The sequence below is a fragment of the Quercus lobata genome, chromosome 4, assembly GCF_001633185.2.
Source record: "Quercus lobata isolate SW786 chromosome 4, ValleyOak3.0 Primary Assembly, whole genome shotgun sequence".
In the NCBI taxonomy this organism is placed as follows: domain Eukaryota; kingdom Viridiplantae; phylum Streptophyta; class Magnoliopsida; order Fagales; family Fagaceae; genus Quercus; species Quercus lobata.
The window spans coordinates 32106018-32133096 of NC_044907.1; the positions used below are offsets into that span (position 1 = coordinate 32106018).

Genomic DNA, 27079 nt, shown 5'->3' on the forward strand with positions numbered 1-27079 from the left:
AAATAGTTCACTAACAAATTAATACCCTTGAGACATTCGATAACAAAATCATTTTTTTTTTCAAATAGTCAAATGTAAATTTACGAATTGGATAACTTTTAATAAGACCAAAGTACATTTTTGAGCCTTAAACCCTGAGATTATTTTCATCTTTGACCTTTTACCTTTAATATATATATATATATATATATATATACATATATGTATATATATATATATTGTAGCCCAATTAGAATTTCATCCTTAATGGTGGCAGGTGACTACGAGTTTGATAATATGATTGTTACAAACTTACAATAACAGGGGAGGGAAATTTGAACCTCTGTTGGAAATATCAAGCTACAAGGCTCTTCACGAGTTCATCATTATTATTTTTGTGTTTTAATTGAAATAAGCTTTGGAATTAATGATTCTATTCTAGTGATTATGATTGTTGTTTATTTTATTTTTATTTTTTTGACGGGATGATTGTTGTTTATTTGTCACTAGGAAAAGTCAACTTGTTGATTATTGGAAAAGATGGCCAAGCTTGTTACTGCTGCTGATTCACTTAGAAAAGAAGTTCTTTCGTTTCTAGATACAACTGCAAAAGAAATGAGATGCGAAGAGTTGGCCATTGACATTCCACTGGTCATGGAGCCAGCCCAGTGGAATGAATGTAGCATCTACAGAGTCCCTAAGAAACTTCGCAGGGTAAACAAAGAAGCCAACACTCCAAAGTTAATTTCCATAGGCCCTCTTCACCACGGTGAAAATGAACTATGTGCCATGGAAATGCTGAAACTAAGATATCTCAGGGAATTTTGCTATCGTACTGGGAAAGACCACAAGGACCACAAGGATATTGCAAGTGTTATTGAAGCAAATGAACTAAAGATCCGTCGTTGTTATGATGAGATTTTTTATATTAGCAGCGAAGATTTCGTGAAAATGGTTCTATTGGATTCTGCATTTATCATTGAGCACTTCTTGAAGTCTACTGTGTGTAGAGAAAATGAAAGCAACGCCAGTGGAGAAGCTGGAAGCAATGGGAAAGAAGATAGAAACGATTGTATAACGAGTACACCATTGCTGAGGAAGCACATAACACAAGACTTGCTATTACTTGAGAATCAACTTCCATTTTTTATTCTTGACGAGTTATATGCAAAATTTTTCAATCCTGAACAAAACAAATATGGTTCCTTTCTTATGCTTGTAAGTAAGTACCTTTTTCCCAATATCGAGGAGAAAGAAACAATCATTGATGAGAAGGAATTAGAAGTAAAACATTTTACTGATTTGATGAGACATTTCTACTATCCAACCTATTTTGAAAATACTGGACCACCTATTGAAACTCTTCATAATGCAAAAAAGCTAGATGAGGCAGGAGTGGTATTCAAAAAGCCTGAAGAGAGAAGACGGTTACTCGACATAAATTTCAAGAAAAGTAAGCTTACGGAAATATTTCCTTGCTTCACTTGCTCATGGCTCTTGCATTGCTTACCGTGCTTGGACTACTTTCTATGCTTGGTGAATACGCAAACTTTCTTAGAAGTCCCATGCTTGGCGGTACATGATGAAACTGAAGGCATTTTCCGAAACCTCATGGCACTGGAGCTGTGTCATTATCCATTTAAAACTTACATATGCAATTATATAGTGCTATTGGATTTTCTTATCAACACTAGAGATGATGTGGAGTTGCTTGTTGAGAAAGGGATTATTGTTAATAAGTTAGGCAGCAATAAAGCAGTTGCCACTATGGTGAACAGACTTGGCCTACAAATAGAGCAAAAGAGATCCTGTTACTATGAACTCGCTCAAGAGCTGAATGACTACTATGACAACGATTGTAACCGTAATATGGGATCCTTGAGAACAATATATTTTGGTGATATTTGGAGAGGCACTGCAACTTTTATTGGGGTCATAGTCCTGCTTGTAACTTTTCTTGAATTTCTTAAGGCCTTTTGTCCTCAAGAATATTTAAGAATTTTCTTTGTGATTTTATCAAATAGTTGGAAGATTGGCAATCGCTTGTAATTGTATTCGGTATTGTCAATCTGTTTAGTTTGTGATATCCTTTCCTTTCTAGAAAGTTCTAATTTGTAAGGTATTGAAACTTTTTTTTTTTGACCAACGTAAGGTATTGAAACTTTAATACATATTGAAACTGTTTTTCTTTGAAGTGCTGAAGTAAGTTCATTACCTTAAAAAAAAAAAAAAAAAAAAAAAAGAGGTTATTTGTTGAGTTATTGGTTGACCCCAATTAATTAATTTAGTTACCTAGGTTGATTAATTAGGTCAAATTACATGTAATATCATGGAGGCATGAATAAATAACCAAATAATCTAGAATTTAGCGGAAAATAAATTGACACGGTGATTTGTTGATTAATGGAGAAAACCTTTCAAAGTACATAGCTATAGTAAAATTCTCATGCCAATCCTTAATTGGTCTTGATTTTGTAGACTTATTCCTTTTGCACGGATCCAATATGTAACTAACTCCCAGCAACTTGAAACTTATTCTTAGATGCTAAGTTCTTCAATACACTTGAATAGAAGGAAGCACTTAGATCACAAAACTCAAAGGCACATAAAACATAGTAGCTTCACAATAAGTGTATAGATTCTCTATGTGAGTCTCTGTGTATGATGACGGCTATAAAATAATCCGTTTATATTATCTAGAAGTTTAGTGAATGAATTAAAACCTTAGAACTCCAAGTCATCATGGGCCAAAAAAAAAAAAAAAAAAAATTGGAATTCTGGATCTTTGAAGCTCGATAGATCAAGTAGTATTGAGCTTGTATCGAGGTTCATTAAATCTTTGATAGAAACTTGTATCAAGCTTGTGTTGAGGTTCACTCTTTTCAACTTTTCACACTTGTTTCTTGGTGCAATCTTCATATCTTTAATAATACCCCTTGTTTTGTATGTGAGACATATTTCATGATATTTTAGAATCCAGTTAGAACTATCCAAATACAAGTAAATTATATTTTGTCAAAGGATATGCCAACTAATGAAAAATATGGCCCTAACATTATTATATTTTATTTGTATCCCAAATTTGATCATATTGATAGGAATGATACTAGTATGCGGAATTATTATAGAGAGATATTCAGTTCTGCAATGTTTTTTAAGTCTATATAACTAGATTATAAATTTTAATTTATATTTTGTAGTTGGAGTAATTTATGGCAAAATCATTCACAGATTCATATATGAAGAGAAAAAGTGTTCAGGATTTTGAGGCCATCACTCATTTCTATATTTCAAATGCTGAAACTTATGATCGTGAAACCCCTAGAAAGATCAAAGTTGTGAACCTAAATAAATACATTAAAATGTGATCTTAAATTACAACAACTAATATCCACGTTAATGGACTCGGTGAACGTTTCAAAGTTGAGCCATATAAAATTGAAGTTAGGATTAAAATTAAAACAATCCGAGTCTAAAAATAAATTTATGAAATAAAACATTGTTTTTACTTTTTAATTATGAATCTTTAATTAATTAATTAAATTTTTTTTTTTTGAACTTAAGAACTTTATTTTATATAGCTTGGTCCCGTCTAGAAAAAATTTCTGGCTTCTACCCTACTTTCACTTGTGACCCATTTAACTGTTGAGAGTGTCGCCAGCCAGGATGAGAGCGACACTCTGATCATTCTGGTATGCAGTAAAACACACATTAGAAATGGTCTTTCTTGTTACATTTAAGAGTTGTTTCTGTGTGTGGGCTTCTCACTCTTTCTCTCTCTAAGGAAATTCAAAGTAAATACTAAATATAACCAATTCCCTTATTAACCAAACAGTAAGAATGAATAATTAAAAGTAAAGCTCTGTTTTCATATATATACAAAAGCATCAAAATGAAGAAGATGAACTAATTAAGAGCATTTACATTAATCTGTCTTTAATAAAAGAATATGCAGAATTTACACAATTTTGCCTAAAAATAACCTACATCGATCTATGTATGATTATGTAAATTTATAAATTTGTTATAATAACTGAGTAAATTTATACTGATATTATTCATTTTGTACTTAATTGTTTATTCTTTCTTTACGTATTTCAAGTAAGAAGAAAGAGAGTGGATGATGATTGTTGTGTATGAAAAAATATAAACGATTTAAAAAATCAAGAAAAAAAAAATATTTTAATGAAATGTAGTGTAAAATAAATAATTTGATGGGAGATGTTTTGAAAAGTAAGTATGTAAAATAGGAAAAAAAAAAGTTTTTACGTTAAAATAAACATAAAGCCTTGTATGAGTTGATGTAAATGCTCTAAATAAATATGATCCAACTAAGCAGGAAAACTGGAAATACAAACTTTGTAGTAACTAACTTCTGCCATGTGTCCAAAGCTGATTGGTTTCATATTCACACGTGCTCTAGTCAGTTATATGAGCATCTTTGTGTTCCTTTGCTTGAATCAAAACGGCTGTGCTTTACTTTAGTAGAACAACTTTGTTACTTTAGTAGAACGACTGTGCTCTAGTCGGTTATGTGAGCATCTTTGTTATTCCATTAAGCTGACACGGTGTCGTTTGAAGACATAATTTATTTCCTTGCATCTTAACAAAGTCTTCGTTTTTCATGTTTCTCAAAAAAAAAAAAAAAAAAAAAAGTCTTCGTTTCGTTTCAGTCGAGCATTATTGTGACTTGAGAGAGAGTCCATTTTAGGTATTGATGACATGGTTGGAAAATGTGGTCATGTATTGTTTTCTGAGTATGACAGAGTGAGAAATAACCACATTTTCAATTAATACATGGATAAGTATGGATGTGGTGATCTATCATTATATTCCATACGCAAAGAATGACAACACAAAATGAAAAAAGATGAACGTAAACTATTAAATTTATCAGAGGCTCCTCGAATTTATAGAGAGGAACTCTAAAATCCATTCTATGCAGGAAAAAAAATTTTGTTGAAATTTTTTTAATAATAAAATTTGGTTTTTTGTAATAATATTTGTTGTAAATATATCTTACCGTATAAATAATTGATTATCGATCCTTTCTGTAGGTCAAGTTTTATAATAAAAAAAATAGAAAGAACATTGCTACTACTTTTGAAAATAATATAAAAGCAAAGGAGAAAAAAGGGAAAATAAAGTAGTATTTTAATCTAGAAGGAAAAATACAAAATAAAAGAACGTTGCTACTACTTCTTAAAAAAAAAAAAAAAAAAAAATTGTTGTTGTTCTTCTTCATGTGAGAATTTGTACAAAACCAATCAAATCAAATCAAATTATATATATATATATATATATATATATATGTGTGTGTGTGTGTGTGTGTGTGTATGTATATTAATTAAGTTCTTTTTGGTTTCTATACATTAGTGATTGTACACTTTCTTATGAGATATGTACATTGTGATATTTGTTACATGATAATCACTCTTTATTATTAGGTCAAGATATTAATTAGTTTTTGTTATAGTAGGGATTCAAACACATATCCCTTCTTTGACGACAAAAAAACTTTACTAGCTGAACTAACTAGAATTCACGAAATGATTGTTGGACAACATTAGATTATATTTGCAAATGTTCATGTCTCAAGACTTAGGAGCTACTTTCTCCTTCCCTTTAAATGCATTATGTGTATATATAATTTATTATTAAAAAAATTTATATTAATAGTCTTACATCTTAATCCTGATTTTTCTTTGTTTATTTCTAATCCTATTTGTTCTTTTTGTTGAGATTTGTTTTTTAACCAATACATGTGCTGTACTTCGATATGTTGGCAATTAGACCCAAGGTTGTTTAGGAAGTCTAGATTGGAACTTGTGCCAACAGGTCACCCTTTGGCATGTTATGGCCACGCTTTCTCCTAAGCAATAAAATAACCTTGTAAGTGTTTAAATGTTGTAAAATGACTTTTCCCCCTATAAAATGAGTAAACCAATATTTTATAATATTCACAATAGAAAGGAGATTAAAAATAGAATATTTAAGGCTAATCTTGTATTTTATTGTGAAATAATTTTGCAATGGAGCTCCTTTGTTGAACTTTGATATGGTACCATATGACATTCTTTAGCGGTTCCGCGGCAACAATGTTGTGGTAGTTCCTTCACAAAATTCTGATATGGTATTGTTTTGACATTCTTTATCAGTTCCTTGGGAGTGATGTTACAGTTTCCAGAGAACAATGTTGCTATGGTTCCACCAGAGAACTCTAGTGGGGTACTATTCTAACATTTTGTAGTAGTTCTTTTAGAGCGATGTTGTAGTGGTTCCTTTGCAAAACTCTAGTGTGGTACTATTCTAATATTCTACAGTAGTTCCTTGGGAGAGATGATGCAGTTTCTCAAGAGTGGTGTTGTAGTGTGGTATTATTATGATATTCTACTAAAGAACTCTTATTGTAAAACATTTAAGTTAACATAGTCCATGGAAACTTCTACTGAAGCACCAAGAAATGTAAAATATAATAATATGCATAGTAAGAAGAAGATTTTATTTGAATGGGAGAGAGTGAGAACTGATGTGTGCATGTTTTTGTAGAAGGTCTTTTAGAGGCTAAGTGATATTTTTGAAGATTTGGAAGAAGTAGGATAAAGCCATCTCCTCTTTTGGAATTCCCCGTTTCTTCTTCCCTCTTCTTCTCCCTTTTGTTATTCTTTGGTGTTCTTTTTATAGTAGATATGGTTTGTTTCCTCTAGACAGAAATGCCTTTGGTTTGCTGGCTAAACTATGGCTTTCTGCCATGAATCTAAAGTAGTCCAGTAGACTTACATTGGACAGAGGGTTGCCTGCAAACTTAGCTTATTTTGACAATTATAACTTGGAAAGAGCATTTGGCTTTAGCTACAAAAGGAAGATGCCTTAATCGAAAGTCAAAGGAGTAGGTAGGGCATTTAATGTAATAGATGACAACTTGATTGATAGGAAAAATTGAGAGGGAATAGTAGAGAGATAACATGCATGCGGTGGAACCAAGTCAAATCATTGGTTCATGCATTCCAAGCTAACACATTAACTAAGGGAAAAACTACAAGTTCCACCATTCACTGGAAACCACTCCCCCACTAACTAAACCACTTCTTCCTTATTGCAAAATTGAGATTTTCCATGGGTTTGGACCACGAATTAGAGAGATGATGCCCTTGTTTGGTCTTTTTCAGTTCCATAACTCATGATGTTTACTTTGGTGGAACTACTTTTGTGGATCTGTTTTTGTGGAATTTCATTCATGGAATTTGAAAGTTCAAAAACGTGTAAAAACACCTTTGAACGTTTAGACCCCCAAATAACAACTTAATCAATTCAAGCAATATGTCAAACAACTAGTGTGCGGAAACTTAACATATGCTATCATACGAAATTGATTAAATACTATCTAAGCCATAACAGATTAAAATCCACAGCAGATAAATAAAAAGGCAAAGATATAGAGGAAGGAAGATGCAAACACAAAGACAACACGCGATGTGTTATCGAAGAGGAAACCGAAGCCCTCGGCGAAAAACCTCTCCGCCGCCCTCCAAGCGGTAATCAATCCACTAGAAAATATAGTTGGGATACAAGGACAGCAATAGACCCTCCAAGCCTAATCTACCCAGTGCACCTAAGCCCTCCAAGTTTCTTGCTCCAACGAGGTTGCGCCGAAGCCTTTTTCTTTTCTAGCTTTCCGGATTCCGCTACTAGACCGTAGCATCAACCAATGAAGATGGTTCCTTCCTAACTGCTTCCCAGAAATCCAACAGCAGTCTCACAATGATGAGATGGTGAGAACCTGGTTTGGTATAATGCCTCTCAAGGATTTGACAATGGAGAGGAAGAGAGTTGAGGAATTTGAAGAGATCTAAGGTAGAGATTGTGGGTTGAAACAATCTGGTTTTCTTTAGGGTTCTCTCTCAAAATTCTCTCTGGAAGCTCCCTTTCAATCGTGGGTAATAGGGGTATTTATACTGGAGGTGGAAAGAATGTGAAACGTCAGGTTTTACAAAACAGGGGTGGCTCGCGGCTTGACCTCGCGGCTTGACTAAGTCGCGAGATCCAGTCGCGAGATAACCGTATGGCCAGTTGTGTCTGTTTTGTCCTGTAGTGCTCCAGCTAGCATGACTGTCATCTTCCAGCATGCTTGGCACGTGTGCTGCTTCTGGTGGCTTGCAGCCGCGAGTTCACCCGCGAGTCCCAGCCGCGAGTCTCTGTTTTCTTGCACACTCTTGAGCAAACTTCACTCTATCTCACTCACTACCCTTACATCAAACCCACCTAAATACAGGGTTACTAAATGCTGAATTACAAGCAAATTTGGCACGGAATAAAGCCAATTAGATGGTTGAATAAATTCAACCTTACAGAATTGAGTCTCAGGACTTATTTTTACTCATTTTTTTGTCTTCCTCTTCTTGGGTCCTTTACGAGCACAACTAATTCCATTTGTGGGTTTTTTCACACTCATTTATGGGCCTTCACACCCATTTGTGTCTCCTCTTTCTTTCCTTTCCATGGGTTTGCTTCCTTTTTTGCTGGGGTTTTTGGGATCCCTTTTGAGGACAATTTCATTTGTACCATTTTCTTGGGTCTTGCTCACCTTATACATGGTTTTCTCTTTTCTTCTTTCACTGTTGGGCTCTTGCCCACTCTTTGTGATCCTTTAAACTCTTTTGTGTTAGGTTCTAAGACTTTAGAAACTAAATGTATTAAAACTTCAATTTGTATTGTGTTAGCAAACCATGATCAAAACATTTAGTCTAGATTTAGACTTGCTCAAAGTATGTTTATTTATAAAATTGGAATCGAGTGATTGCAAAATTTATTGGACTAAATCTGTAAGGCTCGATCAATCGAAAATTAGACTCGATCGATCGAACCTCATGCAAATTATTATTTCTACAGAATTTCCAATTCAGCCCAAGCTCATATGACGTGTAAGGTTTTATTTTTTACTCCAAGTTTAAAAGGAAAAACCCTGACTACGTTTTAGAAGTCTTTGAAGTGCTATGTGTTGAATCTCTTGTGAGATCTAGAGGTGTTTACCTTCATACACACTTAGGTTATCAAAATCAAGATTCATGTCAAAAACTTGGTGATCACTTCAATTGCTGCATAAGGAACTTAAAGAAGATTTGAAATCTTTGAGTGGAGTCTCAAAGTCACAAGTAGGAAAACGTGTGGTTGCAGTGGATCAAAGAAAGAAGTAATCTGTGGATTCAGAGCTGTCACATGGTGTGGTAGTAAGTTTTCTACTTGAGGTAGCAATAGGATGTTAGTAGTCTAAGTTCTATTGTACAAACTTCAATTATTTCATAGTGGATTTGTTTTACCTTAAGGATAGCTAGGTTAAATCTTCCCCAAGTTTTTTACCAATTTGGTTTTCTTGGGTTATCATATCGTGTGTTCTTTATATTTCCACATTATTTACATGATATGATTTTATAGTGTTAACCTAGATCTGAATAATTTATCTAAGTAATCACTTGGCTAAATAACTAGGTTAATGTTGACACCCTATTTTGCAACCCGCATTTAACCTCACATGGAGGATAAAAGGGTAATTTCACATTGGAAATATGCATCTTGATTCTAGTCATCAGATCCTTAATCTCATTTCACCAAAGTGATCTTGATGTTGTAACAATTAAATCGGCTGGTCATGAGCCCTAATCGGACCATTAGATTGAAAGTTATCATCAAATCAAGTTTTAATGGCTGAGATGCACTATCACAAATTGAGTCCGACTATATGTGATTATGAACAATTGATTTCAATTGGTTATAAGTATAATCAATTTGAGATCGATGATGTGTCATAATTTGATTGGTTAGGACTACATTTTATGGTAAGGTTGCACACACCTAATTAACTAGATAGTTAAATATTAATTATTCAATGAGTAATTTGTTCAGTTATCTTTTAATTAAAGTAAATTTGGAACGAATTAAGTCTGAAATGAGAGTGATTGGAGCCATTTAATGTTAATTGGGAGCTAATTTGGGGACTATTGGTGTTAATTGTGCTGAAACTATTTTCTAACAAATGACCTCTGCTCACCATTTCATCGATATTTCCCATAATATTTTGAATCTGTGAATGAGGTTATTTTTCCCAGAAACTAGACATCTGGAGCTTCAATTTGAGCATAAGAATGAGACAATTACGATCAGAATTGAAGTAGATATGATTTTTCAAAGTTGGCTCTATAGGCTGTTACAGCAGCTACGAGAAAACCGAATTTTGGCTTGCTCCTCACTCCCACCAATCTTTCCATTTAATGCACCAGATTTCCCCCAAGGCTAAAATGAGGTCTAGGTTCATGATTCTTTGTCAGCCCTCATTAAATGGCCTTCCATTCATATTTCCTCCACCACTACTATATAAACCCCCCATCTCCTTCATTCCAAAACACAAAAACCCCCCCTCTCTTCTCCTCTCTTGAGTTCTAGTGAAGTTGAGTAGTCTTGTCATATCTTAGCCTTCCTGAGACTTAAGGTATTGAGTGAGACTCATTCTTCCTCTCCTAGCTCTTCTTTTCCTCCACCCTTAGGACCTCCATCAAGAGTCCCTTCCTCTGCCATATGAATCTTGCATGAAGGTATAATCTCCTTCCCTAACTGTTTGTTTATGTTGCCATGATGAGAATTTAAGATTAAAGCATGATAATTCCCTTGAATATGTTTGAATGTTTTTAATTGTTCTTATATGTGTTCTTCACATGTTCTTGGTTGTTCATCACATGTTCATACATATCACTAGATTTAATCTTAGATTCACATCAAAAATATGAAAAACATGTTTGTTTAATAATTCTTTCAAATCCTTGAATCTAGGTTATCACCATCCACACACATTCACTAGAATTTATTTTTTAATCCAAATGCAATACTTAATAAATTGAATTAGGGTTTATCACATGCACACACATTAAATTCAACATGTAAATTGATTGACATATTGGATGATGTGATATGAATGTTGGACACCATAGTCTAAAAGACCGGTTTCACCGGATAAGGTGGGTGCCTAACACCTTCCCACCTTGTAACATAGCCTCCGAGCTTAGATCAAGGGTTAGTAGATCAAATGCTTATCCATGTAATTTTCAATTTTTAGATTGTAACTAGGAAACAAAGTCTTGTATTTTATCTTAGATTGTATCTAGGACCAAAACCATGTAATTTTCCTATGATCAATGTAAATTCAATTTCACATTAATAAAATGAGAAAATTTTCATTTATGGTTTTCTTATTTTTCCAATAATTAAATAAGTGGCGACTCCATTGTAAAACCCTTAATCTAAAGGGAAAAATATAACTAGTCGAACCTCCATTTTGAGAGGCAATAACACGACTCCACCCATTCACATAGGTTTGGCCAACATCCTATAAAAACAGGCCGGGGGCGCGATCTCTCACAGTGGCGACTCCACTGGGGATATTGAGGGCTAAGCTTCAATTCGATTATGGTGGCCAACCATGTCATTGTTTTTTTTATTGTTTTTTTGTATATAATATGTCTAATATGTCATTATTTTGCATGTCATGCATCATTTGCTTGAATGAAATTTATTTTATTTGTGTGTTAGCCCGGAAGCCCGGTAGTATTAACCGTGGATTGTGGTCTTCCTGAGACTCACATACCCAGCGGTGAACTTACCACCCACCGTGACAAGGATCATCATGGTTATGCCATGGTGGTTCATAGGCACAAACTGTACCGTTCGGACCAACGTGGCGCTCCTGATGTCACAAGTTGGGAGGTACGACGTCCTAGCTTGTGGGGACCTTTAACCTACCTTCTACCCATGTTGTAATGACCCATAGAACCTACCTTTAGGTCGGTCCATGTAAATTGCATTACATTATGCATGTGTTTGGCCGTTGTTTGAACCATGATTAGCCTAAGTCCAACGCTTGAGCCTATCATAATTGTTTGAACCTTGTATGCTATGAATGAACTCAAGCCCAAAGGCCTGTAATTGAACTCTACTTGGTATGAAAACCCAAAATTGTTTCTGGAATCATTCTAAGCCCAACACTTGAGCCCATCAAAGGTGTATTCACATGATCAACATCAAGGGCCAAAAGTTCACAAGATACATGTCTTCCAAGTGTAAGGTCAAGCCATTTCAAGCAAATACCAAAGGATCATATGGTTCAAACCTTTCAAGTGCAAGCCCAAGCCATTTCATCATAATCAAGATTCAAGTACACCAAGCCTCAAGCATCCTAAATGGACCAAGAAGAAGCAAGTGACCTAACTTTGCCTTACTCCACATTTGGTTTCCAACATCATGGTTAAGCTTAAAGTTTGTTTCTATGTTTTTTTTTTGAATTTAAAAATTTCGTGTAGCATCTAATGAGCTTTGTTCGTGTATATATATTTAAAACAAAAAAATTCAAAAAAAAAAATCAAGATTTCCAAATCTTTCCCAAAAAAAAAAAAAAGAGAATTTTTCAAATGAAAAATGTCTTTGGACTAGGGTCATTGAGCCCTTAAGTCATTTAAAAAAAAAAAAAAATCTTTGAACTAGGACCATTGAACTTCCTAGTGACTTTTTCAAAAAGACCTAATTTTTTCTTTCAAGGTTAAAAAATAAAAAAAGAAAAAAAATCTCCTTTTCAAAATGGTACATGAGGATCCTTTTGACAAAACATTTTCTAAATCTTAATGTTTAAAGGCTTAAGCAATCAACTTGTACCAAGAAATGATTAATTTCATTCGATCCATGTAAAAACTTTTGCTACTTGACTAAGAATATAAAAAGAAATGGTCTTAAAAGGCAATCAAAAAGAATCCATCCATTGGAAAATCCTAAGAATCCATGCACTTGATCCAATTTTCAAAATTCTTTTGTTTCACAAACATTAGAGCATTTGTTCTATTTCTTTAAGATGAATATATTAAAAGAGTAAGAGTCACTGTGCCTATAAGCAAGCATTACTAGGGATAGGAGGCCATCTTTGGTTAAACCAAATTATTTCCTATTACCAAGAATGTTCATTATCCATTGCTAGCCCATTTGAGCCTTTAAACACTTAGCCTCTTTTTCACATGAACCCACTAAAATCTAAACCTAGGGTGGGAAAATTCAAAGTATGCATGCTTAAATCTCATGTTGAGGAGGAGTCGATCTTGTAGCTTTGAAGCTAATTGATAAAGCTCTCCTAGAAGACATGAAAGACAGGTGGAGAATTCATTAAGCTAAAGATAAGAGATCATCAAAGTAAAAGGAGTTTTCACTCAATCAAGGAAAGAGCAATGAAATTCCATCAATGTGAGAGAAAACAAAATGCGCATCAAGTTCCAAGAAGAGTAAAAGGTTCATCCAAAAGAGATTTCATCAAAAAAGGAAAAGATTCATCAAGCACAGAAAGGTGCAAGTGCATTGAGGCTAGAGAGTGCATCAAAATGACCAAAAGGTCCCCAAAAGTTCATTCAATCAAGAGATGAAAGAACAAACAAAAAAAAAAAAAAAAAAAAAAAAAAAAAAAAAAAAAAAAAAAAAAAAAAAAAAAAAAAAATAAAATAAAATAAAAAGAAAAGAAGCCCACTAGGCTGAAAACCCAAAAGGGCGGTCTAGGCAAAAGTTAGGGCAAAAAAGGAAAGAAAAGAAAAGAAAGCCCGCTAGGCTGAAAACCCAAAAGGGAGGCCTAGGCAAAAGTTAGGGCCAAAGAAAAGAAAAAAAAAAAAGGGTAAAATCCTAGCAAATTGGAAACTTGAAGATGTAATCTAAAAAGAGAAGAATTTTACAAAATGAAAGTCTAGAGGTATGATTCAGGAGGAATGAGCATAAAAATGATTGTTGATACAGGTGACCAATGAAGACTAGTGAGAAGATAACAAAGAAGAAATGAGAAAACTCCTCCAATACTTGATTTTTGAGTAATGCATACTCGGGGGAAACATCATAGGGAATTTTGAGCCTTTTATATCTTCCATTTCATAACCCCAACCCAGCCTACATTACAACCCATGAGTAAAGACCTCCTTGAAGTCTTGCTAGTTGTAGGCGCATCTTAAACTATAATAATATCTTTCTCTTAAATTAAAAAGGAAAAATGCTTAAAATTGTCAAACCCCACAGGATGATATGTCCGAAGACAAAATTTCTCAAATTCTCAAATCCTCAAAATGACTCAAAAGGACTTCCAAACTTAGAGCACTCCCCTTGTTTGCACCCAACAATGTGATTCATAAATATTATCACATTTCATTTCTTAATTGCCTTTGGAGACTTAATCTAACGATGTTCAAAAGGAAGAGGCAAATTTGATTACATGAGTTTAATGATCTTGATCCTTCCTAATCAAAGAGATTTGTTTGACTCTTAAATACTTTGATTTGCCAAAATGGTTGTTCAAAGGATCATCTCTTGTTCATAATAAAATAAAATAAATAAAAAAGGGAAGAAGAAGAAGAAGAAGAAAGAAAGAGAAATCTCATTTAAAAAAAAAAAAATCATTCTTTTTCAAAATCCAATTCTCTTGAACTACGTCTTGACCTGACCCTCTATGAAAGAGGTACGTAGGCAGCCTTTCAAATGCCCGGTCCCATTCACCCAAACAACCTTGGAGAACAAAGTCAAAACAATGTGACAAAATTGTTTGGGTGTATGTTAGGCTAAGTTCATTTGTTTTGCATTAAACATGTTTAAACTTAAAGCATTGGCCTATTTATATTGTATGCAAGTTTTCATGATAATTGGTTTCTAACAAGCTAGAGAAAGAAAGCCTTTTTGCAGGAACCAAGGATGGCGGACCATGATCTTCTTTCATGTTCCCCAATGGTCGCAACATCAAATGAACTCAGGTTCAATCCAAGCAGTGAATATGCCCAAAACTAGGGGCATTGGGTAAGTACTTCCAATTCATTTCAATGAATAAATCCGTTGCTAATTGAAATCATCTTTTTGTAGGAATTGAGCAAGGACTTATCCAGCAATCTGCATCAACTTCCAGCAAAAGTTATTAGCATTCAAAGGATATGTTTTTCAAAAAAAAAAAAAAAAAAAATCATCATGAATAAATCTTCATCACTTTTACTCCATCTTCATCTTCACCTTCTTTTTGATAATGAACAAATCTTCATATTTCAAAAAAAAAAAAAAAAAAAAAAGAATCAATTCTTTCTAATTCTTTCCAAAAAAAAAAAAAAAAAAAAAAAAAAAGAAATTTTCAAAAAGGGGCCTTAGGACTAGGGGCATTGGGCTCATACTTCTTAGGTTGTTCACAAAAAAAAAAAAAAAAAAAAAAAAAAAAAAAAAAAAAAAAAAAAAAAAAAAAAAAAATCATCAATCAAAATTTTCAATTCCTTGAAAAAATTCAAGATTTCCAAATTTTTCAAAAAAAATAAAAAATAAAAAATTTCATCAATCAAAATTTTCAATTCCTTCGAAAGAAAATTCAAGTTTTCCATATTCAAAAAAAAAATCTTCATTAAATTCTTCTTCAGGAACAGAAAACTATCATCCTCTTCCATATTCTCCAGTGGTGCAACATCAAGTCAATTGTCCACCCTCAGCATTCATCGAAGCATGGAATATGTCCCAAACTAGGGGCATTCACCAGGTATGCCAAAGTCTTTTCAATGAATTACTCTGTTACTAATTGAAAGTATTTATTTTGTAGGTATTAGGGTAAAAGGCCCACACACATTGATATGAATAATACCTTTCAATTCCATTGGACCTCTGGGAAGCACGTCCAAACTTTAAACCATCGGACCTCTGGGAAGCACGTCCATAACTTCAATCCATCAGACCTCTAGGAAGCACGTCCAAACTTCAATCCATCGGACCTCTGGGAAGCACGTCCAAAATTCAATTTCAATGGACCTCTGGGAAGCACATCCATAACTTCAATCCATTAGACCTCTGGGAAGCACGTCTAAATTCAAATCCAGGACCTCTGGGAAGCACATCCAAACTTCAAACCATTGGACCTCTGGGAAGCACGTCCATAACTTCAATCCATCGGATCTCTGGGAAGCACGTCCAAATTCAAATCCATTGGACCTCTGGGAAGCACGTCCAAACTTCAAACCATCGGACCTCTGGGAAGCACGTTCAAATTCAATCCATCGGACCTCTAGGAAGCACGTCCAAACTTCAATCTATCGGACCTCTGGGAAGCATGTCCAAAACTTCAATCCATCGGACCTCTGGGAAGCATGTCCAAAACTTCAATCCATCGGACCTCTGGGAAGCACGTCCAAACTTCAATCTATTGGGCCTCTGGGAAGCACGTCCAAAACTCAAATCCTTGGATCTCTGGGAAGCACGTCCAAGATTCCAATCCATCGGACCTCTGGGAAGCACGTCCAAAACTTCAATCCATTGGACCTCTGGGAAGCACGTCCAAACTTCAATCCATCAGACCTCCGAGAAGCACGTCCAAATTCAATTTCAACGAACCTCTAGGAAGTACGTCCAAACTTCAATCCATCAGACCACTGGTAAGCATGTCTTGTACTCAAATTTTTTTTTCTTCTTTTCCAAAAAAAAAAAAAAAAAAAAAGGTTGCATGGATGAACTACGTTTAGACCTGATCCTCCCACTAAGAGGTACGTAGGCAATCTCCCTCGAGATTCAGTCCACATTTTGATCCAGAACATAACCAGCTGAATTTCTATTTTCATGCATCATACATTCACCACTGTTAAATATTGATTGCAAAGTTAGGTGTCTCTTTCATACATTGGCATTCGCTTTTCAAGCTCTACCAATGAGGGGCATTCTGTTGACACCCTATTTTGCAACCTGCATTTAACCTCACATGGAGGATAAAAGGGTAATTTTACATTAGAAATATGCATCTTGATTCTAGTCATCAGATCCTTAATCTCATTTCACCAAAGTGATCTTGATGTTATAACGATTAAATCGGCTGGTCATGAGCCTTAATCGGACCATTAGATTGAAAGTTATCATCAAATCAAGTTTTAATGGCTGAGATGCACTATCACAAATTGAGTCTGACTATATGTGATTATGAACAATTGATTTCAATTTGTTATAAGTATAATCAATTTGAGATCGATGATGTGTCATAATTTGGTTGATTAGGACTACATTTTATAGTAAGGTTACACACACCTAATTAACTAGTTAGTTAAACATTAATTATTCAATGAGTAATTTGTTCAATTATCTTTTAATTAGAGTAAATTTGGAACCAATTAAGTCTGAAATGGGAGTGATTGGAGCCATTTAATGTTAATTGGGAGCTAATTTGGGGACCTATTGGTGTTAATTGTGCTGAAACTATTTTCTAACAAATGACCTCTGCTCACCATTTCATCAATATCTCTCAGAATATTTTGAATCTGTGAATGAGGTTCTTTTTCCCAGAAACTAGACATCCGGGGCTTCAATTTGAGCATAAGAATGAGACAATTCCGATCAGAATTGAGGTAAATATGATTTTTCAAAGTTGGCTCTATAGGCTGTTACAGCAGCTACGGGAAAACCGAATTTTGGCTTACTCCTCACTCCCACCAATCTTTCCATTTAATGCACCAAATTTCCCCCAATGCTAAAATGAGGTCTAGGTTTATGATTCTTTGTCAACCCTCATTAAATGGCCTTCTATTCATATTTCCTCCACCACTACTATATAAACCCCCCATCTCCTTCATTCCAAAACACAAAAACCCCCCCTCTCTTCTCCTCTCTTGAGTTCTAGTGAAGTTGAGTAGTCTTGTCATATCTTGGTCTTCCTGAAACTCAAGGTATTAAGTGAGACTCATTTTTCCTCTCCTAGCTCTTCTTTTCCTCCACCCTTAGGACTTCCATCAAGAGTCCCCTTCTCTGCCATATGAATCTTGCATAAAGGTATAATCCCCATCCCTAACTATTTGTTTATGTTGCCATGATGAGAATTTAAGATTAAAGCATGATAATTCCCTTGAATATGTTTGAATGTTTTTAATTGTTCTTATGTGTTCTTCACATGTTCTTGGTTGTTCATCATATGTTCATACATATCACTAGATTTAATCTTAGATTCACATCAAAAATATGAAAAACATGTTTGTTTAATAATTCTTTTAAATCCTTGAATTTAGGTTATCACCATCCACACACATTCACTAGAATTTATTTTTTAATCCAAATGCAATGCTTAATAAATTGAATTAGGGTTTATCACATGCACACACATTAAATTCAACATGTAAATTGATTGACATATTGGATGATGTGATATGAATGTTGGCCACCATAATCTAGAAGACCGGTTTTTCCGGGCAAGGTGGGTGCCTAACACCTTCCCACCTTGTAACATAGCCTCCGAACTTAGATCAAAGGTTAGTAGATCAAATGCTTATCCATGTAATTTTCAATTTTTAGATTGTAACTAGGAAACAAAGCCATGTATTTTATCTTAGATTGTATCTAGGACCAAAGCCATGTAATTTTCCTATAATCATTGTAAATTCAATTTCAAATTAATAAAATGAGGAAATTTTCATTTATGGTTTTCTTATTTTTCCAATAATTAAATAAGTGACGACTCCATTGTAAAACCCTTAATATAAAGGGAAAAATATAACTAGTCGAACCTCCATTTTGAGAGGCAATAACACGACACCACCCATTCACACGGGTTTGGCCCAACATCCTATAAAAACGGGCCGGGGGCACGGTCTCTCACAGTTAAACAACTTGTATTTTAAAGGATCTAAAAACGTACATTTTGTAATAGTGTTCTCATAGAACCATGCGTCCTTTGGGTTCTCATAAGGCCTATGATCTGGTAATAAGAATAATACTACATCCATAATATTTTCACAACAAATCTTATGCAACAAGTTGTTATTATTGGGTAAAAAAATTATGTATGTATTTGAGCTCAAATTAGAATATCACATATGATTTTTTTTGTGAAATTATTGTGAAAATATTGTGAATGTAGCATTATTCTTATTTTTGTTGAACTCAAAATCTTGTGATTCTCAAGTCTGGGTGTTCAATATTTTTATTAGGGTGGTCAAAATAAGTTAATTTAATATATAATTTTTTTGTAAATAAATATATACATTTTTTTTCCAAGTTAGGGTGATTTTATGGCCCCTGTTCCAAAGAGGAGATCATGCCACATCTATCACCTGTCCACAACTCGAATCAAGAAAAACGGAGACAATTTTTATTTGTATTATATAGAAAGTGGCCGATAATATCAAATGTACTATTTTGCATGCCCATATGTACATAAATATTTAACTAGACAATCTCATAATAGATGATTAGAAACAACGACAAATGTCTCACAAAGATAATACATATTTTTATTCTCTTGTGGGAGAGGGGGTGCACTAGTTGCTAATGTATCACTACAGGTTTCAGCATTAGTCATGCAACTGTCAGATGCAACATTTACTGTTAGGTAGTCATGAGCTTTCAACGCAGTTTTTGCATCTTCTATTTCTCTAATAGAAATATCATAGATTTTGAGGCAATCATCTAATTGCTTTCTCAATTTGGGGTCTGCAGTCTTGTTGATGAGTAAGCGAATAAGGGCAAGTATTAGCGGCAATATATACCAAGTGAATTGAAATATTGGTAAGGCCAACGAGATCGACAAAAGGTGTAGGAGGATCAGATTTGAGGGCTTGCAAACAGATAGGAGGGTCTTCGTGAGAAGAGCAAATTTCTTTAAGCACATTCTCTAATACCTTTACATTAGCCGAGCATTTGTTGGGCAAATCAACAGGATTGCTAGCAAAAGAGAGAGAAAGAAGGAGGCACAAAAAGAAGGGGCCATTTCTGTCATCCTTCACTTGATAGTGCTGGCTTCTCGAACAGAGACTTCAATGGGTCCATCCTGGACAAAAGCCAGACTTGGTAGGTTAGCATGTAGTGTCCAAGTCTCTGCGTGGCCCAGACAAGCGCAAGGCATGCCTTTTCAAGCGAAGAGTATCTAGACTCATAGCCCCCTATTTTGTAAGTGGTAAGGGGAGAGTCTTACTCAGATAAAAAAAAAGCCCTTTCCCCTTTCTCTAAAAGGTAAGCTCATTCCACCCCTTCACGAATTCTTTTGCAACAACTTGAACTGAACCCGGGATATCAATGTGAACGAGAGAAAAACAAACCCCAGCACGGAAAAGGGTCAAACGCGGTTGCTAGCATCGAGGAGAGCCGTCATCGAGGAGAAAGTGGGAGTTCAGACTTGGCGAACGAGCTCTTTCCGTGGGGGAGGAAAGTGGGGCAGACAAATTCTCCTATAAATAAATAGAGGATCCGGGCCTTTTTGGGGGGAGAAAGGGCAAAACATCGGGTCATCCTTTTTCATTGAATGTCCCGAGCTCGATTTAGAGAAAGAAATTTTCCTTTGCTGCATGGCCAGGGAGAACCATTCAAGCGCAGAGATGGCGATGGCTCCGCTGCAGAAGGGGCCATTTCTGTCATCCTTCACTAATGGCAATTGTTGGGTTTGATTTCTTGAAAGGAACGTATTGTGAAATAAAACAATGGAAGCATTTAAACTCAATCTTTGATAACGGGCACAATTTATTATTAAATAGACACAATAAAATTTCGATTTATGATGTCCACTCTCAAATTATTACATTTTATCATCAGGCTAAGAAATTAATTAGTTATTGTAAAGACTGAATTTGGATTGGACCTAGTACATGATTGGGTTTCAGCTTAACAAGCCCAAACAATGAATTTGTAGAGTGTAGATAAAAGAACTAGATCTAATCCAGAAGAAAGACAATTAAATTTTGCTGATTTAAGAGCATTAAATACAAATAAGATAAGAAATTTGTTATCAGAATGACCTGAGGTGCTTATATTATAATGTTTCATTGATGAACAAAGATACAAGAGTTCACAATATTATTAGAAAGATTTCTTGATTTTTTCTGGTCCTTTTCCTTTAGGCCACCTTCCCATGCTATATACTACAATCTTGGTATCAACCTTACCATACACGTTTAAATTGGATTCTAGGAACTCCTTCTTGTCCCATTCAACACCTCCCAGAACCTTTAACTAGTAACTGTAAGGCTGCTTGATCACTGTTTAGGTATCGCCTCCACATTAATGCGGCTAGAGAGCTAGTGGGGAGGCATTTAATGTGGAGGTAGCAGCTTTTGAAGATATTTATTGTCACCCTTTACTCATCCCTTATCCAATGCCCAACTCTTAGTTGTGATGCAACCTTGAAGGATGCCTGGGATGATAAGACATTCTTACCGACCTCGGATCCTCGTTTCCGAGATGAATTTTCTCCTCGGACGTATTTTGGACTATCACATATAATCTTTATTTCTTCTTCTTATACCGTTCCCATTGTAACCTTATTTAACCATCCTCGGATTGGTTGATATCCTTGGATCGGGCCATAGGCCCAATTCATACAGTTTTAATATTACTTTCTAGATAGTTGGCCCCCACAGTTATAAAATAAAACAAAGGGAAAGTTCCCTTAGGAAATATTTTTAGAAACATTTTTAATATAAGGAAAAAAATAATTGAATTTTTTTTTTTTACAGATTTTTATATTTTCCATGAAAGTAATATCAAAACTTTCTCAGAATGGTTCATTAACAAATGCCTTGAGAGCACTAATAAATCGAACCTTGAAAGAAAATACATTACTTGTAATTAATGTGAATAAAATGTCATATATATATAATTTATAACCTATATAAAATTTCCATAAAAAAAATCTATATAATATTGAATACATTTGGCTTTTGGTTGAGTTAACAATATTTTGCCACATAATTTTTTGGGTTTCACAATTTTGCTCGTCAATATTATGATACGCATACTTTTTATTTAAATTCTATTCTTTATTTAAATCCTCAATTAAATATTTCCGCATTATATTTTTGTTAAAAAAAGGAATAAACAGTTTTCCATATAGAATTATAATAAATGTCTATTAATAACTATCATAATTATTATCTAATTGCATATTTAATATTTCATATATAGATAAAATCATAAAAAATGTCTATTAATAACTATCATAGTTATAAAATTTCATATCTCATATTTACACAAAAAATAAAGGACAAAATTTGGCATCAAACTTTGTTGTAATTTAATTAAGGTTACATTTTCACTCGATATTTTTTTATTGGATGTAAATTTTGACAAATTCACATTTGAAATATATTTTCTTTTTATATCCTTCATGCTTGCAAAATTTTAAGAAAATCAAATATCAATAGTTATATCATCAACGATATGTTTAAATTTTATGTTTTTGAAATCTAAAATTATACATGTAAGGACACGATTTGTAACGGCCCAAAACGATATTGGGTTTGCACGTAAATAGGCCCAAATAATATGATTTGTAGAGCGTGAGTGTTAAGAACTAGATTAACTTTTTTGGAATGAAAAGATTCGCCCTCACGTATATAGAAGGCTTAGAGTTGGCGCAACGATCGTTTTTGTTTTCGCAATCGATATTGTTCTTCTGTTTCTCTTTTGTTCTCCTTCCTCAGTCTGTACTTTTTTTCTTTCTCTTATGTTCTGATCCCCCTTCTTACATGTTCTTCTTTCAGTTTATATACCATCTTCTGTGTTCCATCCTCACCACACACGTGTAGGTTGGGTTCTGGAGATTTCTTTCTGTCCCATCTAACACCTCCTGGAACTTCCTATGGGCAGCTGTAAGGTTGCCTCCTTACTGTTCAGGTATCATCTCCATATTAATGCGGCCAGAGAGTTGGTTGAGAGGTAATCAATGCGGAAGCAGCTGTAGTTATAGATATTTGTTTGTCTTTTCTTTCTTACCCTTGGTCTGTTATCCCATCTTCAGTGGTGACATAATTCCGAGATCCAGTTGTAACAAGACCGCGTCCTGATCGTCCTTGGACGCATACTGCCGAGGAGTATAGTGTCCTCGGACGAATATGGAACTCTACTTTCATGATATTGACTACCACCCCCCCTCGGTAATTGTCTTATGACCTGACCTGGCCTCCTCGGACGAATATGCATCCTCAGATGGGCCACAGGCCCAACGATCCTGACCTTAATGGGCCTGTTGATCGACTGGCCCCCACAATACATAAAAAATAAGTTTATGGATCAAATAGTAAATTATATCTGATTGGCATGAAATTTGATAAACTTGTTAAGAACATAAAAAATATGCAATTCAAAATTTTCATTTTGAAAATATGTAGTTATGATATTTTTTTAAGACAGGGTTGTAGTCTTAGACTACAACCAAGTTTGTAGTTAAATTTTATGTAAAAATAAAAGTAAAAGTTTTAGATAAATCATATTTTATTAAACTTTTTTGTGCATTGTAGAGGATACTGATTATATATATAACTAGTGTGTGACCCCATGCATATACATGAGAAATTAAGAACAATTACAACTGTACACTATATCTGGATATTTGAGTTTAGATGTCTAAATTTATGTGTAAATCTAACTAATACAAAATTATAGTATAATTGAAAAGTACTTATTGCCTTTTTAATTTCATTTTTCATTTCTTATAGTGTTCTAAATAGTTGTACTAAAATTAAGAAATTGAATTGTACACTTGGCATTAAATTAGACTTTAATTGAAATCTAATTTGGAATCTTAAACCTGGTTTTAAGAGGTTCGAGTGTCATTATAGTGCTCTTCTTGAATTTTGTGTCAAGTGTTAATGCATCATTCATTTTGGCAAAAAAAAAAATTAAAGAATTTAGATGGGATACGTGTCACAAAATTACCTATCCAGTTAGATTCTACCGTTAAAGTCCAATTTTGCACCATATATCTAAATTATTTCTTAATTTTTGTGCCAAATGTGGTATCATATCATAATTAAATATCTATTTACATGAGTATTGAGTATAAAAACTAAAGATTCCGTAATTAATAAACTGTAAATAAAAAAATAAATATATAAACAACCATGAACAATCTGCATTTTCTACTAAATAATATTCTTACAAGGCTTTTTTAAGAGTTAACAAAATATAAAAATATCTATCATGTATATATATATATATATATGTGTGTGTGTGTGTATAAAATAATGACAATAAATATCATTTAACTCACGTAAGAATTTTTTTCTCAAAAAGCAAAAAAGAAAAATTATTTAGGAATTATACTATGCATTTAATTATATATTTTTATGTGTATCTATATATATGCATGGGTTATAAACTAGTTAGTATATATTTAAACCCAAAGTTAATAGAAAATCCAATTAAATTTTCAATTAGGTTTCAATTATGGGGTAATTTTCTGCCGTGTGTTGCATTCAACTTTTTAATTTTTGTGCCAAAAAACAAAAAATGCACAATAATAACACTCATTCTTAGTTTTTGTACCATAGGGTGAAAACCAAAGGGACACAATAATAAGACTCACTCTTAGTTTCTATTTCTAATTGTGTCAGAGAACTGGTATGTTTGATTCTTGAACTTCAAGAACTGCGGGGAAGAAACATGAACTGTACATTCCATCTTACCATCAGCAATGATGAAGAGATCAATATCCTCTGTGAACTGACTCCGAATATGCAATATCTAATCTGTACTTCCCGACCTTAGGCCATCTAGGAGACTCAGGGCTTGAAATTGTAGTGGAGGCAAGTGGACCTCTCTGAGACATTAGACCATGACCAATACTGTTTTGGTCTCATCTGCTACCTTGGCATTCGGGGGATTTTTTATTTTTTATTTTTAAGTATTAAATAGCTTTATTTGTTTGTTCAACAATGAACCCTCTGCACTAAATTGTGATGGTGAAAAAAAAAAAAAAAAAAAAAAAAACTTTATTTCCGTTAGTGCCAGTTGACCTATAGCTAATTAGCTAGATTATAATTAGTAAGTTCTTTCTTTTTCTTTGATCCTTACCTATATAACTGTGGGAACATGGTGTCACAGTTGTGTTAGCTCATCAGATTTTTTGGCTTTTCTTCGCAAACTGAATTTTAGATATTCATATTTTTGGATTCTAACTCAGGGAAAGTTCATCAACCTTCATTTATGTGTTTATCTTTTTTACCTTATTCACTGATAATTATGTGATACCTTTGCACATCACACATTTATCCTTTTTGATTGTGCCGTATATTGAGATGATGTTATCTGTAGGGATGATGTTACATAGTATCTTATTTGCCATTTTAATTCCCATTGGTAAATTTATTTTTGATATGTTCCTTTTTCAATATTCATAGTTAAGCCTAACTCAATGAACACAAATTTTTTGTGCTGAAGCTTGATTGGCCCTAGGCAGTCTCACCCATACCAATTGTTAGGACCAAGTGCTTACCCACTAGACCAAAAGCTATAGCTGATGGTAAGGGCACATGCACAACTTTATTCCTTTGAACTGTAACAGCCCAGCGCCTTGGGCCTTCACACCCATCTGTATGTCTCCTCTTTCTCTCCTTTCCATGGGCTTGCTTCCTCTTTTTGCTGGGGTTTTTGGGATCCCCTTCGAGGAGATTTTCATTTGTACCATTTTCTTGGGTCTTGCTCACCTTATTCAAGGCTTTTTCTTTTCTTCTTTCATTGTTGGGCTCTTGCCCACTACTCTTTTATAAGAGTGTTCTCATGGTGCCACGGGTCCTTTGGGTTCTCACAAAACCCATGATCTAGTAATAAGAATAATACTACATCTATAATATTTTGACAATAAATTTTATTGTAACATTTTTTTTTTAATTTTGTTGAGTTAAAATTCTTGTGATTCTCAAGTCAGGGTGTTTAATAATTTTATATGGATGGTTAAAATAAATTGGTTTAATATATATATATATATATATATATATATATTTGCAAGTTAGGGTGATCTTATGACTACTGAGTTAAACGTGGAGATGCCCTTGTTTCTAAGAGGAGATCATGCCTCATCTGTACCTGTCCTCAACTTGAATCAACAAAAACCAAGATAAAATTTTTATTTTTTTTTCAATAGAAAATGACCGATAATATCAAATATACTATTTTGCATGGCCCGCGTACAAAAATATTTAACTAGACAATCTCATAAAAGATGATTAGAAACAACCACAAATGTCTCACAGAGATAACGCATATTTTTGTTCTCTTGTTGGAGAGGCGGTGCACTAGTTGTTGTATCGGTACACGTTTCAGCATTAGTCATGCAACTATCAGATGCAACATTTACCATTTCGTAGTCATGAGCTTTCAACGCAGTTTTTGCATCTTCTGTTTCGCTAATAGTAATATCATACATTTCGAGGCAATCGTCTAAATGCTTTTTCAATTCGGAGTCTGCAGTCTTGATGAGTGAGCGAATAAGGGCAAGGGTTTTATTAGCAGCAACATCTACCAAGTGAATTGAAATATTGGTAAGGCCAACAAGATCGACAAGGGGTGTCTGAGGATCAGATTTGAGGGCTTGCAAACAGAAAGGAGGGTCTTCGTGAGAAGAGCAAATCAGTTTAAGCTCATTTTCTGATACCTTCACACTTAGCCGAGCATATGTTGGGCAAATCCACAGGATTGCTAGCGAAAGAGAGAAAAAGAAGGAGGCACAAAAAGAAGGAGCCATTTCTGTCATCCTTCACTAACACCAATTGTTGGGTTTGATTTATTGAAAGGAACGTATTGTGAAATAAAACAATAGAAGCATTTAAACTAATCTTTTTTGATAACGGACACAATTTATCATTACTTTGTGAAAATTACATCCTTACCTCTATGATTTTTTTTTTTTTTTTGTTAAAATATTATATAGATACAATAGAATTCCGACCAATGAAGTCTACTCCAAGATTATTATTTTTTATCATTAGTCTAAGAAACATATTAGTTATAAAATAAAACAAAGGAAAAGTTAACTGATGCCTTAAGGTATTAGTTTAGGAAATATTTTTAAAAACTTTTATGGCACAAGGAAAAATATATTAATTTTTTTGATAGATTTTTATATTTCTCATGAAAGTGATATCAAAATCTTTTCAAAATGGTCCATTAACAAATGCTCTAAGAGTATTAGTTAACCGAACTCTAAAAGAAAATACATTACTCCACTACAAAAAAAGGGGTCTATAGCCGCTTTTTTTGAAACGCGGCTATAGACCCCAAAAATGCGGCTATAGGATAGACCTGCATTTCCTATAGCCACGTTTACAAACACGGCCTAAACTGA

At 34.0% G+C, this 27079-nt stretch overlaps 2 protein-coding genes across 2 annotated transcripts; one reads left to right on the top strand and one right to left on the bottom strand.

Moving 5' to 3' along the window:
• The first annotated feature begins 519 nt into the window (after positions 1-519).
• On the top strand, positions 520-2028 carry LOC115985043 (UPF0481 protein At3g47200-like). Its single transcript, XM_031108018.1, has one exon. It carries the CDS (start codon positions 520-522, stop codon positions 2026-2028), a length of 1509 nt encoding a protein of 502 aa, XP_030963878.1.
• Positions 2029-25944: 23916 nt separating this feature from the next.
• LOC115986678 (pectinesterase inhibitor-like) lies at positions 25945-26528 on the bottom strand. Its single transcript, XM_031109913.1, has one exon. It carries the CDS (start codon positions 26486-26488, stop codon positions 25949-25951), a length of 540 nt encoding a protein of 179 aa, XP_030965773.1. The 5' UTR covers positions 26489-26528; the 3' UTR covers positions 25945-25948.
• Between the last annotated feature and the right edge of the window lie 551 nt (positions 26529-27079).